The sequence below is a fragment of the Brassica oleracea genome, chromosome C8 (genome assembly GCF_000695525.1).
Source record: "Brassica oleracea var. oleracea cultivar TO1000 chromosome C8, BOL, whole genome shotgun sequence".
NCBI lineage: Eukaryota > Viridiplantae > Streptophyta > Magnoliopsida > Brassicales > Brassicaceae > Brassica > Brassica oleracea.
In genome coordinates this window covers 34867618-34887752 of record NC_027755.1, presented here as the reverse complement: position 1 = coordinate 34887752, position 20135 = coordinate 34867618, and the positions used below count along the sequence as shown (strand labels likewise).

General features: G+C 34.0%; 1 protein-coding gene across 1 annotated transcript; it reads right to left on the bottom strand.

Annotated features, from left to right (window-relative positions):
* Positions 1–14474: 14474 nt before the first annotated feature.
* On the bottom strand, positions 14475–17464 carry LOC106312103 (wall-associated receptor kinase-like 14). The gene is made up of 4 exons (XM_013749488.1): positions 17203–17464; positions 16192–17008; positions 16005–16076; positions 14475–15899 (listed from the first exon to the last, which is right to left on the bottom strand). Exons 2-4 carry the CDS (start codon positions 16967–16969, stop codon positions 14632–14634), a joined length of 2118 nt encoding a protein of 705 aa, XP_013604942.1. The 5' UTR covers positions 16970–17008; positions 17203–17464; the 3' UTR covers positions 14475–14631.
* Positions 17465–20135: the final 2671 nt, after the last annotated feature.

Genomic DNA, 20135 nt, shown 5'->3' with positions numbered 1-20135 from the left:
TTTTTTGAAAATCGAAAATTATATTTGAAACTATTTTTTAAAATTTTTTAAGTATTTATTTATATATTTATTAAAATCCTAAATTTCACATTCCAAAATCCTACTCCACCGCTCAACTCTAAATCCTAAGTCTAGATTAGTTAACTTTAGGAGTATAAGTGTCTTTTACCTTTCATTAAAAGTGAGGGTAAAAGTGGTTAGTGTAAACATAAAAACTGATATTATGAATGTGGTATTTCCGACAATTTTTCCAAAATCTTCTTTCAGCTATAGTTCATGTTGACTATGTTTCACTGGTTTGAATTTTTTGATTCAGTGTAACTAGTATAGTTATTAGTGGCAAAAGAAATAGCCAATATGTTTAACCGAAGAACAAATGTACATTTTTCTTCTTTTTTTACCTTTCAGTTTTTTGTTCCAAATATTAGATCCCTTTTCAGTGAAACAGACAAAAGGATACTATTTTCAGTAATCTCTTAGGAATCTACACTACAAAAATTATACATTTTTCATACATAAGTAAATATCGTTGGGGATTTTTATCAAGTAAACAACAATTCGACTGATTACCATTTGACCCTTTAATTAGTAATTGTTTTGTTTGAAAAAAGTGATATGTTATTTTGACTAATAGTACACTACTTTAGCAGAAGAGGCAACATCGTGCACATTTATTTATGATACATGATTGCGCTATTCATAAATAATCTGTTACTATTTTAGCATATGTCATGCTTTTATAAAATAACACAATTTCGCAAACACGTAGATACTATTTTTTTCCAACCCTGCAAAATTCTCAAAACTAGTTTTACATTTCACAATAAAAGGTGATTGGTGATTTGTTATGACATTAAACTAAACAACTAACATTAGTTTTTAACATTTGCACCAAAAAACAACTAACATTAGTTAATATTATTTACTTTATATGTACCGAAAATATAGTAATGCCAGATTCTAAAATTTTAGCTATAAAAAGCAATAGTTGACTTTTAATCAAAATAACTAAATCAATAGTTGATGTGATTCTGGTTATGAATGGAAGGACATGACAAGTACAGTTCTTCTGCACGTGCAGTTCTCCCGCAATACATTCACCATTTACGTTTTTCTGTTTGCAAAAGCGGTTTAAGCGGGAGATCTGCATGCAGTTCAATATTTTTGTATTTTTGTGGAAAAAATGGAAGATCTGCATGCAAATCTCATCCGCTAACATTTGGTGGTGTTGATCTGCTTTCTTTTTTCTTTTTGATGATAAATAATTTTGTTACAAACACTTAACTTTAAAATATATTTATCTCATTTTATAAATAATGTACAATCATTAGCTCAAACTATATAGTTTACACTAATATTGTTTGTGTTGTTTTAAAATTATAAGCATGACGTTCAATCGCTGACAAAACACAACATTTTCAAAGGAAGAAGATATAAATCTTCCTACATAAATATCAACAAGGGTAAGTAGTTAATATATTTTTTTATGTTTTAAAATAGTTAATATATGGGTAAATGATTGAAATTTTGTAAATCTATTGAGAGAAGAATATTTTAAATGAAATCTTAACCGAGAACGTGTATTTATTGAGTTGTACGATCAAATAATTTTCATGACTAATTACCGTTTCAAATATCTTACATCCACTGGTAGAGAGTTTCTCGATGGTAAATTTAACCAAAAGTTCAATATTAGTGTAATCTACCGCTTCTCTCAAGAAAATCTTGATCACCTAAAAAGAAAATAAAAGAAGTATAAAAATCTTATAAAAGATTTACAGGCATTTCGGCCGATCCTATAACATCTAAGATATTTGTTTAGATATCTTGGTGTAATTTTTATTGTTTTAATATATGATCTATAGTTCTGAACTGATTTTGTCATTCATAAGTTATAATAAATTATTTGACCGGTTTGATCTGTTTCTTTCCTGCATAATCCGCTTGATTTGCATTTATCCCGTATCTTGTCCTGCTTAATCTGCATGATCTGCTTGATCTGTCCCGCTTCAACTGCTTTTACCATTCGAAACCTATGTGGTGACTAAACGCACAATTGACAGTTTTTAGAGAACTACTGTTTGTGTTGATTACAAGGTTAAGTGGTTTTTTTTAAACTAACATACTCCCACCGTTTCGATTTAAATGTCGTTGTAGGGAAAAAATTTCGTTTCAAAATAAGTGTCGTTTTAGAGTTTCAATGTAAAATTTATTAATAAGATTTTCCAGTTTATTTTTCTATTGGTTGAAATATGGTTAGGTGTATAGGTAATTATGTTTTTATTTTGAAAATATACAAAATCATATATTTTATTAATCTGTGTGCATAAACCTAGAACGACAACTAAAATGAAACGGAGGGAGTACATGAAATTTCAGTTCTTGTCTTCTTTCATTGATTATAGAAATGCTCAACTTGAGTTTAAAATGTTTGGTAAGATATATATAATATATATTTTTTATATATGTTTCGGAAAAGCAAATCGTACAAAAAGAAACCAAATATCCTAGGATTTCTTTTTTTTTTTTATCCTAGGATTTATTAACTTGGCCTCACGTTATATTGGACCAAAAATGTTAAGTTCAGTGATAAATAAACATAAGATAGACAAAAAAGTGACTAAGATCGTGAGTGAGATTCGAATAATGTTTAAAAGGTGTCCTGTGAGCCGCTAAAATATTTCGTAGGCTGCAACAACCAGTGGGATTATTAATTTAGTAGATCGTAGTACTTCTTTTGTGTTCAATATTTGGCAATAGCAGTAGTAGTCTTAACTAAAATATTAGACATAATTATGTCGGCGGGTAAAAAAAAGAGACATAATCATGTCAATAACACATGTGTTTAGTACTTCTTCACTGATTTCTTGTTTAACTGACTACATAGTCCCAAGTCACAACTATATAGTGACTATATATCTTCATTGCTGAAAACAAAGATCACACAATGCTGTCAGAAAAAAAGATCACATATACTCCTAGATTATTAAGTTCACTGTGTCCAACTATTGTAAAATTTAACTAATATTGAGATGAGATTTACAAACACATCTTTTTGGCATTGATAAAACTGACTGTTACCAAATCTTTCGTGAAAACGTTATTCTTTTTTTTGAGAAAAACATTTATTGTTTTCTCTGACAAATTATTTCTATGAAAAGAGATTTATTCTCGGATTCATTGCTGAGCTATTTTGTGTAGCAATATGTACATGATTAGAAGATACAGTTTAGAGTATTTCGTTTTTTTCATAGGTGAGAGCTGACTTTCAATGTAGCATTTTGTTGTGACTAAATTTCAATTGTCCGATTTCGCTGTGAAGATTCTATCGGCACATTAAAACTTGTTTCGAATTTGATGTCATTTTCCTATAAATACTTTTTTTTTTTTTTTCGTTTGCTATTTTACTTTATGTTTTTAATCAAATATAATGGATAAATTTTCTTGTGATTGTATTCAAAAGGTTTGGGATTAATGAAAGTAATATTTGTTAAAAAAAATATTTCCGACCTTCTATTCTGAATTGTTTTATGCACCACTGTTTTTTTTTTTGATAACTGTAATGTGATCCTAAAAGCTTTCTAGACCCAAAGACTAATCACTACGACGCCCGCAGGATCAGCGTTTTCTTACCACTTAAAGCGCTTCGGGTGGCCAAGAGAAATCAAACCCAGGGCAATACTCACATCTATAGCTATGAGCCCTTTACCATTACCATTAGGCCGATACCACTTGGTTAAGAAAATTGTTTTTTAGTTGCAACAGTTTTGAAAATTTAAATGTTATCAACAATCGATTTGAGCCTAAACGATTTAAACCAAGTCATCTTCGACATCATCCATGATCCATACAACATATACCACATTTTTATGATTACTGATAATTTGCTTTTCACAATACAATATCATTGTCGTGGTGTAAGTTGTACAAATTAATTTATTAAAAAGGTCAAATACATTCCACATACACACTCTAGTACTAAATTATGAAATTCTAAATTAAAACTAAAATTGCTTTTGATTAAGAAATCAGCGGTGATAGATGCACGACAGCATTGCAAATCAATTTAATATATGTATATGAATTTGTTTCGTGGCGCATGAGCTTGTTTAAAGCAACACATCCTATATGGCTCCTCTTAACTTCCAGTAGCCAACTCAAATGATTTCCACTCTTTATTCTTCTGTTCTTATGATCATAAGGATTTGCCATATATACATATAGAGATAAATACTTTAATCTATTGTCTATTGAACTAAACGTTAAGCGGGGTCTATTCAAGGGACTTCCGAAAAGGCAGGAGGAGCCAAGAAGAATAAAGTCAAAGTTTTAAAAAGTACTAGTAAAAGTTTAGATTCCATTAGTGCTCCACAAGATATAAGCGGTGTAATTAAGGAAGGTGCACGGTTAAAAAAAATTAGATGAAACTTGAAAGCTTCTTACCCCACCTTTTAATTACTCCCTCCGTTTCAAAAAAATACATATTTTAGACTTTTCACATATATTAAAAAAACACATTAAAACTTGATTCTAAATGCATTGTCTTTTTGTGAATAACAATTTTCCATAACTTTTAGCCAATATAAATCTAATAAACATCATTAACTTTTTTTGAAATTTACAATTTTTCATTAAATAATACATTGAAAAGGAAAAAAATGTATATTTTTGAAACAATTTTTTTTTATAGAAAGTAGATCTTTTTGAAACGGAGTGAGTATTAATGATGTTAATTGTAATGAGAATTTCAATTTAATCACATATGTGATATCAACAAATTTATCCTTAAAGAATAATTATTTTCATAACTATTTTAAACTTGTGATAAAAATTAAATTAACTCTTTTAAATCATAATGATTTAAAAATAGTTTATAAAATATTTATAAAATTTTATAAATCCAAGTTTCCCGTAAATACTAAACCGTAAATAATAATCACTAAACCCTAAACTTTTTCATCGAAGACTATAGATATTAAGTTTTACTCAGCGCAATACACACTAACACGATTGAATGTATATCTAACATTTTTGAAGATTGAATCCAAAGAGATTTTTACTATGGTTCTTTCATATTGAAGTATAAGTAACAAAAAGCGGTCGTAATTGTTTTTTAATCAAGCCAAAATATAAATAGAATAATTAATTAAATGATATAAAAATTTGAGAGATAAACCGTTAGGTGTTAGGATGAACCACGTGAAATTAGCGGTTGTTAATCAGTGAATTAAACATGGAAATCATTTTAAACGCTCTACAACTCAAATCAGACACACACACAATATAAGTTCCTGGCTCTGATATTTGATTTTGAAAACAAAAATACAGTATAACATCTTTAAATTAGTACTCTATAAATTAATATACACTAAAAATCTCTATAAAATAATATAATTTTATAGTCCCAAATTGAGTTTTTGGTTCATTTAGTATATCGATAAATTAATATCTCTATAAATTAATAAAAAATTATAGTTTTGGTGTAGTCCCAACATTATTAATTTATAGAGATTTCACTGTATATATAAGTTTCCTCTTGTTGTAGTGTTAATCATTATGTTTAAAAACCTAAGATCCTAAAATATTGTTTGAATTCAAGGAGTTATACATGCAAGAAATTTGGGTTTGATATGTTCACAAATCGTAATAGTCAATTATCATTGGCTAACGACGATTTACTCATTTACGTTATTTCAAGCATTTAATCAACCACTCTTGCTGTGTTAAACAATCTAAGATCCGAAACTTAGCTAATCAATTTTTAGCATAAATAACACCAATAGATGAAGACCTCCAAGATAGATCATTATTATAAACAATCTGATTCAACGATTCATCAGTTTCTTTGAACCCTAAAACTTAACTACATAATTACCAGACAACAGAAAAAATCACAGAAGGAGATGAAGAGAAACTCATGATGAAATCCATATATAACAAATTAAGGGTTAAAAAATCTTCTCCAAAAAAAAAAAAAAAAAATCTTCTCCAAATTGTCTCAACTCACAAGAGGATTATAAATCTTCTCCCTTCCAATCTAAATACAAAAAAAAAAACATAAAATTCTCAGGCCAAAAAAGATGGCTTAAAATAGGTCTGAAAAAAGTATGTGTGCGATTGTGACAAGTTCTGGGATTATTTAGGTCAAAATTAGAATTTTCGTCGTGTTACTCATCCTAAGTAGCAACTGCTCCATTCTTGGCTTAATTGTTTTTTTTTGAAACGCCAGTATCCAACATTAGTTATGGCCTTTTTTTAATTGTGACTATGTTTGCTTTCAAATTCAATAGTGGATATTTATTCAAATTCAATTCACTTAAAATCTAAAACCAAAAATACTATTGAATTCTTTTAGAATATTATGTCAGATGTAATTTGATTTGGATATACTTTTCTAGTCAGATTGGTTTGGACTTTCGAGTTCAATTTTTTTGCCCACCACATTCAGTTCTATTTTTCTCTCACAAATGAAATCAATAGTATTACCTCCGTTTCAATTTAAATGTCGTTGTAAAGTAAAATTTTCGTTTTAAAATAAGTGTTTTGAATATTTATTCAAATTCAATTCAGGTAAAATCCAAAACCCAAAATACTGTAGAACAAGATCTATTAAAATATTATGTCAGATGTAATTTGATTTGGATATACTTTTTTGGTCAGAATGGTTTGGACTTTCGAGTTCAATTTTTTTTTGCCCACCCCCATTCAGTTCTATCTTTCTCTCACAAATGAAATCAATAATACTCTTTCCGTTTCAATTTAAGTGTCGTTGTAAAGTAAAATTTTCGTTTCAAAAGTGTCGTTTTAGAATTTCAATGCAAAATTTATTGACTTTATATTCTAATCTATTTTTCTATTGGTTAAAATGTGGTTAGGTGTATTGGTAATGATGTTTTTATTTTAGAAATATGTAAAATTAATTTTTTTTTAAATTTGTGTGTCCAACTCTAAAATGACAATTAAAATGAAACTGAGGAAATATTTTTTATTAATTAATTTATGAAATGAAAGATAAATCAATATACCCTCTTTGTTATCATTTTAAGTGGGTTTTATGTTTTTGCACAATATTTAAGAAAATACATTTTTTATGTAATTTATCTTTGTTTAATAAAAATTGCATTAAATAAAACTAGTTTAACCAATAAAAAATATAGTATTTTATAATTGGTCATAAATTTTAAATGACATTAAATTTTCTCTAGAACAGTGAGAACATCACTTATTATGAAATAAAATAAAATCTTTGAACATCACTTAAAATGATAAGAAGGGAGTATGTTTTTGATCATCCAGATTTCGGGTCCAACTGGTAACACCAATTCAGGGAAAAAATTGCAGGGAATACTACGTTCCTCTCAGTTCCTGTGTTTTTTTACCGGTCAAAGGAAAATTTTATTACTTGTGGGAATTAGAAATTCCTCCACGTTCATTTTCTTATGAGGAATATAGTGTAAATATATTCCATGTCAAATTAGATAAGGAACCAAAAGGAAATTTTATAAAAATGGTAGAAGATATATTAATATGTTAATGTACCAAATAAACATTTTAAACCAACTTCTCAATGTACGTAGGTTTGTCTTCTTCTATATAATATTAGTTCATCAAGCTTTTTTTTCATATAACCCTAATACATCTAGAAACAAGAGAAGCAGGTAAACTATATTTTAAGATTATTTATTATGTGTAAAAGAAAAAACACACGCAGTTTATGAATCAAAGTGACTATGGAGAACAATGATGTGCATATGCATCAAAGTGAGAACGATTCAGATGATGAAAATGATGTACGCGGAAATGAAGAAACATCAACGACAGTTTATATGAAAATTGTTCGAGATCAAATTGCTACACAATTGTGGTCAGATAAAAGACTTGGCTCCCGTCGAGTATAGGTCAGTTTTTGTTTTTCTCTTTATTATTATATATATTTAACTCTTATAAAATACACATTCTTGGATACGTTTATATCTCCTAAAAAGCACAATATATACTTTCAGTAACACAAGTTTTTGTTTCGTAGTTATGAGATACATGCATTGTGGCAACATGAAGTGTAGACCAAAAATCTTGCTTACATTCTTTATTATTTTCTAGAGTTAATTATCTAATTATTTATTGTTTGAAATTTTGTTTCTTGTTTTGGTTACCATTCACTAACAATTTGTTACATTCATTCTCTACAATTTTTCCTTCTAATTAATTCCATATCATTCCTTTGGATTCTTTTTCCTATGGTTTGTTCCTATCATTTTTAAAGTGGTCACCGGTTGGAGCCGTCATTGAAATGAAATCATTTTTTCTACATACGTCTAAAAGAGAGACATATGTAGCTGGCAGAAAATGAATTAATCCGCAGAATATTAGAGTTAAAATATTCCTAAAATGATATACGGTGGGAATATTAGAGTTAAAATATGGTTTGTGAGATTTGAGATTTATGATAAGTAGCTAAGGATTTATTGGGTTTAGGATCCGATATTACAAGATTCGGTTAAAGTTCATTGATTCGAACAATATTTGTTAAGTTGATTAGAAAATGAGGTATTCCAGAAAATGTGTATGGGCAAGTGTGTATAGGCGGAAAACGTGTTCAAACTATCAAATTAGATCTGAGATTTCATTATCATAAATTTAATCAAGAGGCCACTCCAATTCCTAAGTCCGTTTGATGATAAAAGATTTCCTTAATAATGTAGCTTTTGGTCGAAATTCTTGAAATTTATTGCCTAATTGACATCTAATTTTATAGTGTTACTAGATTTTGATATAAGCGCAGATTTATTTTTGGACTTAAATAAAAAAAATTAAAATGAATGCTATATTGCCTCCTTTTCAATTTAATTGTCGTTCTAGAATAAAATTTATGTTTAAAAATAAATATCGTTTTAGAATTTCAATGCAAAATTGATTAACAAAATTTTCTGTTTATTTTTCTATTGGTTGAAATATGTTTAGGTGTATATGTAATTATGTTTTTATTTGGAAATATACAACATCATATGTTTTATTAATCTGTGTGTATAAGATAGTATATAAGTCTGGAAATACTTATTTGGAGTCGAAGAACCAAACCATACCAAACTGAAAAAATGAACTGAATTTCATAAATAACCGAGCAGATCTTATATCTATGGAACAAAACATTGAAATTGAACCGAAAACCGAATAAGTATCTGAAGTTTTAAAATACAAATTATTTACCTACAAATATATTATATTTAATTTCTAAATAACCAAATATTTTAAAAATAATATTTATAAACAGAATTACCCAAAAAAAATTATCCAAATAATTTTTATTCAAAATATAAGCAATGTTTTCAGATCCGATCTGGGCCCGCGGTCAAACCAATAAACCCAGTGGCCGTATATAATTCGGATATGCTTATGTTCTTTATGTAGCATTCTATTAGATGTTCTATCAACTGATATATTTTCACAAAATTCAGATTTATGAAATTTTATTAATTAAAAATATGATAAAACCCAAAAAAAAATCATTAACCCGTGAACTGACACCGGCTGACCCGGTCAAAACCCATAAAAAAACTTAATATGCTCTTATAAATTGATTTAACTTCTCATATATTTTATAAAACTAAATAAACTATTTGATTTGTCATATAAGGTAAATGCATTGTATTTATGTTATGTATTTTAATTTATAAGATTTTTATTGATTATCAAAAGTTACATTTATGAATTTTGAAATTAAAATTAGTTATGATTTGGTTTTCCATAAAAAAAATAGAACAATGTTATCACACATTTGAACAAAATATGTTATACCATAAAATAGATATGAGAATACAAAATTTATTATCGTGATCATGGTTCCCTTACAAAGTTATTAAACTTTTATACTTTGAATAAGGGTTTATGATATAACGATTGATAGAATATCACTGACACATGATACAAATACACATGAGTTTTTATTATATGGTATATAGCAGTATATATGGATTTATGTTTTCAATATTATAATGTGGCATTGTCTGTAAATGGTGTAAGATAGAAGAACGTGTTAAGATATATTTAGTTTTGAAATTAACTAAACCAAACTGAGCAAAAATCATAACTGACCGATTTCAATTAATTTGCTTTGATATTATATATTGGATCTATTAAAATTAGGTGTATTAAAAGGCAAAAAATGAAAAGATAAATAAAATCATTTATTATGATATAGTTAGAAAATATAAGAAAATATCAAATAAAAGGTTAGTCTAATGAAAGGTCCAAACAACTTTCTTAGGTAGATTTGTTAGGATTCATTCCCTTTTTTTTTTTTTTTTTTGATGTCGAACGGCCATTCTATTATCCAAGCTTGAGATGGTCTGGTTTCGGAATAGAACAACCAATGAAAAGTAACTCCCGACGAAAGGTCCTAGCAGTCTTAGCTAAAAAATCAGAAAACTGGTTGCGCACTCGTGGCACATGGGTGATTTTGAAGTCCGGGAAACAAATATGCAGCGTCTCTATCTTCTCCAATTCTGTCGCGAAGCTTGGCCACTCCTGGGATTTCTTTATCATTGCAATCAGCTCCTTGCAGTCTGTTCCAAAGCTCTGGCATGGCGAGTATTGAAGCATATTCTCCATCGCCCATCGCAGTGCTTCTACCTCCGAATGCAATGCTGATCCACATCTAGTGAAATTCCGTGTTCCCATAAGTTGTATGTTCTCCTAACTATCCATCCATACCCATCCACATCCACTAAAGCGATCATAAGCTGTCCAAGATCCATCTAACAGGCAAATATTACTCAAGCTTAAGACTTGGTTTTCCTCATTATTGCTGGCCTGTACTACTGGTGGTATCATCTCATTTGCATTAAACCAGGCTAGACATTCACTTTCTGCGTATCGAACTAGTTCCAAAGGGTCTCTGTCTTTTCCCCTGAAAAGTTTATCATTACAAGCCTTCCAAATATACCATATTATCCAGGGATAAGGATCACTGTCTTGGTCTGGTTCTAAGATATCATTCTTCCTCCAGAATAGATAGTCCATGTTTGTGTAGACGCTTGACACTGGAAATGTACATGGGCTTGTAAGAGTTGCTGATAAGGACCATACTTGGAGAGCTGGAGGGCATTCAAATATTGCATGAGTTACAGATTCTTCTATTTTTCCACACATTGGGAAATAATTATCGCACCTCATATTCCGCTTTACTAGATTCCTCGTTACTGCCACCTGACCTGTTATCAATTGCCATATAAGATGGCACATCTTCCTTGGCGCTTTCAACTTCCAAGCAAAGGCTTGAAGTTTAGTGATACTTGGTTCCAGTATTTCCTTTTCCTCTTCTGATTTCTACAGATTTTGAGCAACCCAGTATCCAGATTTAACTGTGTATTGGCCATTCCTCGTGTAGTTCCAGCAAAAAGAATCACGGCGATGAGTAGAGCTTATGGCCATACTACGTATGAGTGGGATGTCATCGGGATGGACATAATCCTCTAGTAGCCCTACGTCTCATTCCTTCGACTCCTGATTAATGAGGTCACTAACTCTCATATTCGGGTGCATCACAGGCGCTACATGTGTAGCTGGTCTAGCAGGTGTCGTTGGAATCCACAAATCCTCTCACACATTGACTTCATAACCAGAATGAATCTTCTGTCTGATCCTCAGAAGCAAAAGCTTCCTTGCTGCGAAAATGCTTGTCCACACATAAGATGGACTACTTGCAGAGATTGCTCTTAATGGCGAGGTCATTCTATAATATATGCCCCTCAAGACTCGGGCAACCAGTGAATCATGGTACTGAACCAATCTCCATAATTGATTTGCCAATAGTGCTAGATTAAACTCATGAGTTAAGCGGAAGCCAATCATGCCCTCTTCTTTTGGTAGACAAACATTTTCTCATTTCGCCCAGTGTATTCTTCTTTTTGGTGTATTCGAACTCTACCAAAATTGTGCAATGACACTAGCGAGGTTTTCACAAATCTCCAAATGGAGCAGAAACGTCGACATAACGTATGTCGGAAGAGCGAGTAAAATGGTTTTGATCATTACATCCTTCCCCCCTTTTGAGAGCCATCTACCTGTCCATCCATTTACTCTATGCATTAGTTTATCCTTTAGAAATGCAAAGAGTTTGCATTTGGAGCCACTAATATCCTCTGGGATTCCCAAGTACTTTCCCATCCCACCATCATTATATATTCCAAGTGCATCTTTAATCTCTTACCTAATAGATGTATTAATCCTCTTACCAAAGAGTAAGGAAGATTTGTCAAAGTTAATACATTGGTCAGATGCTTTACCATATGTCCTGACTACTTTCATTACTTCTTCACATTCACGGGGCTCCGCCTTTCAGAAGAAAAGACCATCATCATCAAAGAGAAGGTGGGATACCGAAGGACATGCGCGTGTGACACGCATCCCCGTTATCTTCCATTGGTTCTCTGCATGATTGAGAAGGCTAACGAGCGCTTCCGTGCACAGAATAAAAATGAAAGGAGACAAAGGATCTCCTTGATGTAGGCTTCTACCTGGAATAATATTTCCTCTTGGCTGCCCATTCATAAGAAGTTTATATTTTACCGACGTAATGCACCTCATAATCCAGGTGATTCATGTTTCGGAGAAGCCCATCTTTCGCATCACAGCTTCAATAAACGACCATTCCATCCTATCATATGCTTTACTCATATCTGTCTTGATGGTCATTATTTTATTACGTCCACTCGGTTTAGTTCGCAGGGCATGAAACATTTCTTGAGCAATCATGATATTATCTGAAATCTGTCTTCCAGCAACAAAGGCTGACTAGGTTTCTGATATCAATCCTGGCAAGACTTTCTTTAGTCTCTGGCATAAGACCTTTGAGACGATCTTGTAGCTGACATTGCACAAGCTTATGGGTCTGAATTGAGGCTTAGTTGTCTTTGGGATAAGACATATATTTGTATCATTCAGACCATTGGCCATAGTCCCATCAAAAAGGAATTTATTAACCATAAGAGTTAAATCCTCCTTGACTATATCCCAAAACTTCTGGTAAAAAAGTGCAGTCATCCCATCTGGTCTCGGGCCTTATCTGGATGCATGGCAAAGAGAGCTAATTTAACTTTCCATTCGGAAACAGGAGCTGTGAGGCTGTCATTCATTGATCCCGTAATCGTCGTAGGAACTTCAGATAACGCCTTTTCAATGTCTTCTGGAATAGAAGACTCAAAGATTTGCCGAAAATAGCTAGTAGCAATGGCTACCAGACCTTCCTCATCCTCGACTATGTTACCATTTGCATCTAGTAGCTACGTGATTTTGTTCCTTGTTCTCATTTGCTTCGTTAAGGCATGGAAGAATTTTGTATTTTTATCTCCCTCTCTCAGCCAAAACACTCTACTCTTTTGTTTCCAGAACATGTCTTCTGCTTTAAGAGCATCAGAGAGTTCTTTCAACGCTGCTGCAATTTCCTCAGTCGTCGCATTATCGTCTGCGTATAAACCCTCGACTTTCTCTTTTAGCTCCTCCACTAGTTTCGCCGAGTTAATAGTGTGTTTTTTTCTCCACTCACTCAAGGCTTTTCAGCAGTTGGAGATATGTTCCATTATAATCGCACTGGGGAAGATCAAGAGATTTCTATTCTCCAGAATGACAAGTATAGATAGATGAAACAGAATAAGACAAGTTACGATAAGATCATTGTAGTTTGTTCCTGCTCCACAGATGTTGGTTGGTCAACATATTTGTTTATAATTGAATTAAAATATACTCCTTCCGTTTCATAATATAAGTAGTTTTGGTTAAAAGCGCGAAGATTAAAAAAATTATTATGTTTTTAAAAAGTATTTTATAATAAATAAGTTAAATATAATTTAACCAATAAAAAATAAGTCTATTTAATTTGATTGGTCACACTGTATTCAATAAATGTAAAAGTTACCTAGAAATACGAAAACTATTTACATTTTGAAACAATTTTTTTTTCCTAAAACTTCTTACGATATAAAACGGAGGGAGTAATAACTAGGAAAACAATAAATTTATTTAGTAAAGAACTCCGAGTTTGTTAGCAACGACAATCATAGCTGAAAACGCGTTCAAATCCTATTTCAAATCTAATCATGACAATTTAACATTAAATTGATCTGTTTCTTTTCTCAACTAAAGAAGTCATTTCTATATATTATCAGTTCCGGCGGCTCTTTGATGGGGACAATGCGACCGAAGTCTGTTTTGTGTACCTTAATAAATAAAAATCTTAATTTTCATGTATTTTCTATTAAATTTTGCAAATATTAAAAAGACCCAAAAAATATTTGTATGTATATATTTTCTTTGCATTTAAAATAATTTCATAATCTTATAAAAATATGAAATTTTTAAGGGTTTTAAATATTTTTCCTGGTTAGGGTCTGTATAAATGTTAAGCCAGCCTGAATATTTTAACTTCTAATCTGATACGTACGACGATTAGAACATTCTTACTAGACTTTATGTGGTAATGATTGAAAGATCGTTTACATTTACTCATGTATAAAACTGTAGCCTCCATCGTTAATCTCGCTACTTATCATTATGAAAACTGAATGATGTTACAAGCTACACAAAGATGAACTTACAAACAATAAAGTGGTACAAAGCGTTTTGAGATCATTATCATCACCTGGGCATGTTACTGAGTAATGTATTTGTAGACGGTGAGCTCTGTGCACTTAACCAAGGATCTTGAACCGAGACTGGTGAGTTATAATTCATATCTTCAACAGAAGCGAGGATATCAGGTTGCTTGGGAGGGACAACAAGTCTTATGCTTCCTGCTAATGCTTTTTTAACTGATGCCGATCTTTCGCTTCCTTGATCAGATGACCTGAGAGAACCGGTTGGTGAATCCAAGCTCATGTTTGGGATCCAACCGCTGAGCCGTATCTGTTCAAGCTCGTCCGCCACTTCAGTCATCGTAGGTCTCATGTCACTGTGAAAGGCTAAGCATCGGAACGCGAGCTCAGCCACGCTGTGTATAGACGAGAGGGTCCATGCGTCAAGGTTCAGGTCAAGAACCGGGTCTATAATCTCGTCTAGACAGCCTGACCCGATTTTGTCGACAGCAAGAGCTGCCAAGTTGATTTCAGTATGCGGTCGAGTGAAATCGACAACTTTCAGTCCTGTAATAATCTCAGCAAGAACGACACCGAAGCTGTAGACGTCGCTCTTGTCAGAAAGATGGAAGCATTGATGGTACTGCGGGTCGAGATAGCCAGGGGTGCCTTGAGGAGCCGTTGAAATGTGAGATGTTTCAGTCATTCCGAGCCTAGAGAGACCGAAGTCTGCAACTTTGGAGTTGAAATCATAATCAAGAAGGATGTTGCTAGATTTGATGTCACGGTGATAGATAGGTGGGTTCATTGCAGAGTGGAGATACGCGATAGCTTTAGCTGTTTGAGTTGCAACAGTGAGACGCACAGTCCAAGGAAGACCGTCTCCTATCTCTCTTTGTAGATGTTCTGATAAAGTACCATGTGGCATGAACTCGTAAACGAGAACCGGGTCACCTTGGTCTATACAGCAACCCAAGAGACGGACAAGGTTCGGGTGACTCACAGAGGAAAGAAGTTTGATCTCATTCATGACTTGCTCAACACTTTCCGAGTCTCTGTGTTTGAGTCTTTTGATAGCAACCCATTCATCGTTTTGGAGCTTTCCTTTATAGACTGTACCGTAGGCGCCTGTTCCTAGCCTCTGCTTTTCGGAGAAACAATTCGTTGCTTTCTCGACGTCCTTGTAAGGGAAGAAGGCGACGCTTGTGTTCCCTGTAGCTTCAGTCAAAAGACGCTTTGCGCTTAACTGGCTTCTCAAAGAAGCAGACCGTCTCCGATTACAAACGCACAAAAGAGCAAATCCAGCTAGCAAAAATGCTCCACCAACAGTTCCTATATGTAGCAAATAAATTAACAAAGCCAAAGATCCATAAAAACGAACAAAAGTTAGAGAATCTAAAAAAAAAAAAAAAAAAACACACTAAAGCAAAGAGTTACCTCCTACAACAATAGCAAGATTAGATCTACAATCTCCCCGGACCAGCCTTGAACCATGGCAGTTCGGTATTGCTGCAAAGGGAGACAACAACATCATTAAAAGAAGAGAAGTAATAAATAATCTATACATCAAACATCATACTTGAATCATCTACTCCAACTTTTGAAACCATTCCCACTGACTAACCTTTCCGGCAAGGAGACTTGATGTACCCGTCGCCGCGGTATCCCTCCAGACATGAGCACCGGTGTCCTGCACTTCCACCAGGAGTTTGAACTGGCGTACACAAGGCATTAGCCCCGCAAGTAGAGTCTCTCGTCTCACACTCCCCCTTCACCCACCACCCCAACCTAACCCGTTCAAACTCCAGCGCTATTCCCGCATTAGCACCTACAGACTCGAATGCAACCGACGAGAAGAGCTTCTTGCACGAGCTCCTCCTCAAATCCTTCATACTAAAAAACCTGGCTGAACCGTTGGAGCTCGAGTTCGTCTCAGTAGAGAAACAACTCACGTTATCCTTTCCCAGAGGATCACAGCTCCGCAGATTCAGCTGAGTCTCCAAGAACTTCTGTTTGATCGAACACCCGTCCGTCGCGTTCGTGCATTCCTCCATCAGGAAGCTGTTCTCCGACGTCGGTGCGTAAAGCTCCCCGAAGAGCGGCTTCATGGCTTCGATACTCCGGTTGCAGTCATGTGGAACCCCTACGAATATGCTCCCTTCCGTCACGTTCACGTTTTTCACGGAGAAGCCTCCGATCTGCGCTCCCTCGGTGGCGGAGCAAGTGAATTTGATCGGGCAACCGTGTGAAAATCCGAAGGGGTAAGGCAGGATCATTCCGCGGCATGTGCCGTTACAAGGCTCGGTGGAGTTAGACGGAGATGACGAAGAAGAGACGGATCCTCCGATGATGACGGTTAAGATTAAAAATAAATTCAAGTTATGAGAAATCGCCATCATCATCTTCGTGACACGTATCGATCTTAATGATAAATCAACTTCCTGCAACAATAAGAATCATGTGATGAAGCTAAAACCCTATGAGCTAGTAGGAGATTTAGTTGAGCTATTAAACCTCTCTCAGCTCCTCAACCGTAATAAATAAATACACACATAGAGACGAAAGAGAGAGAGAGAGAGAGAGAGAGAGAGAGAGAGAGAGAGAGAAACTGAGTCCTCTCCATCGAAGTAAGTACCTCTGTTCTTCCTCTACGACGAGCTTTTTCTCTTCATCTTCTTCGCATCAATTTTAAGGGTCTTCCACTTCAAGAAACTTTCAAAATCGTCAGCTCTTCGGTGGAGATTTCGGCTGGTACTGATCCGAGAATTGATAAATCTCCGTTTTGGGGTTTTCCGGTGATCTGCTTCCTAATCGGGAAGAGATGATTGAGTGAAAAACTGAAAATTGAATTTTGATCAGAGACCGCAAGGGAGAGAATCGTAACGAGTGGGTGTCTATTTTTCTATAAAGACGGATGAGTCCTTAGTAAAAGTGTGAGAACGGTTGTGAAGTGACGGATATACCCTTTTTTGGTCAAGGTCAACGAACAACTTGTTTATCTTTGACTTGGCATTGAGACATTTCTTTATTTTTATTTAATAATTGATGCGTGTGTGAGTGGACAGCATACAACTTTTTTCAAAGTAAAATTTAATTATGAAACAACGGAGAAAACTTTTCAAAAACAGACTTTTGACGGAATGTAATACTCCCTCGGTTTTGTAATATAAATAGTTTTATTGTTTCACGGGTAAATTTAACATTTCAATGCTATTTTGTATTTATTAAATATTATATGATCAATTAACTAATGAGAAAAATATCAAACAAATTCTCAGCTTTCTGAATTGGACCATTATAATCTACAGGATTCAGACTAACCATAAAAACCTCAAATTTTTTGTCGAATGAGTCAATTTAAATCCGCGTTAATTACACTAACAGAACGTCTAAACGCAGTTAATTTCCGACGTTAATCAAAACGACGCCCTATTCTGCTCAATTAGAAAAACACATTCTCATTATCTTCCAAAATCGATTTGGAGGTTTTCTCAATTAGGAACCCTAATTCACGAACCACCACCAAAAATCTCGAATCAAACATGAACAAGAGAGAAGAGATGGGTAATGAAAAGAACAAGAAGTCTCGACAAGGGAACCTCGGTGGTGCCAGTTCTGTAGCGAAAAGAAAAGGTGGAGTCGTCACCGACGAAGCTGATGTATGTAAGAAGAAAAAGAGCAAAACAGACGACAGGGAAGAAAAAGGGGAAATCAGCGAGGATGACTGTGGTATTGTCGGTGACGACGAAGCTGATGAAGCCCCAGACAACGAAGAAGTCCCTGATGATGAAGCAGACGGTCATGGTGGTATCGACGAAGAAGGAGGTCGCGATTTGACTGTCTTCTTTGGAGAAGTAGCGAGAAATGATGATTGTGAGAATGCTGAAGATATTGGGGACGAATGGTATTGGGAGCATGAAAAAGAAGTTCCGGATCCTCTATCATCAGATGATGAAAATGAAGAACAATCAATTCCCAGTTTAGCCTACATAGAAGATGTGGATCCAGAGGCAATGCTTGGAGTCAGATGATGAAAATGAAGAACAATCAATTCCCAGTTTAGCCTACATAGAAGATGTGGATCCAGAGGCAATGCTTGGAGTCAGATGATGAAAATGAAGAACAATCAATTCCCAGTTTAGCCTACATAGAAGATGTGGATCCAGAGGCAATGCTTGGAGTCAGATGATGAAAATGAAGAACAATCAATTCCCAGTTTAGCCTACATAGAAGATGTGGATCCAGAGGCAATGCTTGGAGTCAGATGATGAAAATGAAGAACAATCAATTCCCAGTTTAGCCTACATAGAAGATGTGGATCCAGAGGCAATGCTTGGAGTCAGATGATGAAAATGAAGAACAATCAATTCCCAGTTTAGCCTACATAGAAGATGTGGATCCAGAGGCAATGCTTGGAGTCAGATGATGAAAATGAAGAACAATCAATTCCCAGTTTAGCCTACATAGAAGATGTGGATCCAGAGGCAATGCTTGGACTGGGAAACACTTTCTCCACTACTGAAGAATTCAAGCATACCCTTCTCAGGTATACATTAAAAACTCGGCGTAACATCAAGCTTTATCGGTCCACTTCTTTGAAGTTAGGTGCGAAGGGTGAAGATAGCTCGTGTTCCTGGAGGGTGTATTGTTCTTATGAGAAGAGCAAACAGAAGCTGATGATCAAATGTTATGTGAATGAGCACAAGTGTGAGATAACAGGACACTCAAAGTTTTTGAAGTGTTCTACTATAGCAATGTTATTCGCTGAGAGGCTGAGATTGAATCCGAAAATCACCAAGCATGAAATTGCTACTGAGATCCAGAGAGAGTATAGGATGTTTGTGAGTGTTGAAGCTTATGGGAATGCAAAGACAAAGGTTATGAAAGAAAGGAAAGCAAGCCACGAAGAACACTTCAACAAGATATGGGATTATCAAGCTGAGATTTTTCGAACCAACCCTGGCACTACAATGGATATCGAAACCATCCCTGGACCGACAGTAAGAAGTAAACAGAGATTTTTCCGGCTATATGTTTGCTTTCACGCGCAGAAGGAGACTTGGAAGACTACTTGTAGACCAATAATAGGTTTAGATGGAGCATTTCTAAAGTGGGACATACACTACAAGAAAACACATGCTTAACGACGAAATTTAACGAGGAAAAACAATCCTCGTAAATTTACGTCGAGTTTACGAGGAATTTAAGTGAAAAACTAAAGTCATCGTTATTTCCTCGTAACGTAACGACAAAAGTGTTTCGTCGTAAAGTGGATGTAATTTTACGAGTATTTTACGAGGAAAAAATATTTCCTCGTAAATACGACGTAAACTTTGCGTGTTATTTACGAGGAAATAGTTTACGTGTATTTAGCGAGGAAATTTTTGAATCCACCAACTTTGTAGGTGTTACACGTTTTTTTTGCCACCTAATTAATTTTCGTCGTAAATTCATAGGAAACTTGCAACTACCAGATTCAAAATTTCCTATAAATATGGATGTTTGAACATCATTTTAAACACACCCACAACAAAAAACGTGAAGAAAAAAATGGCTGGCTCCGGGGCT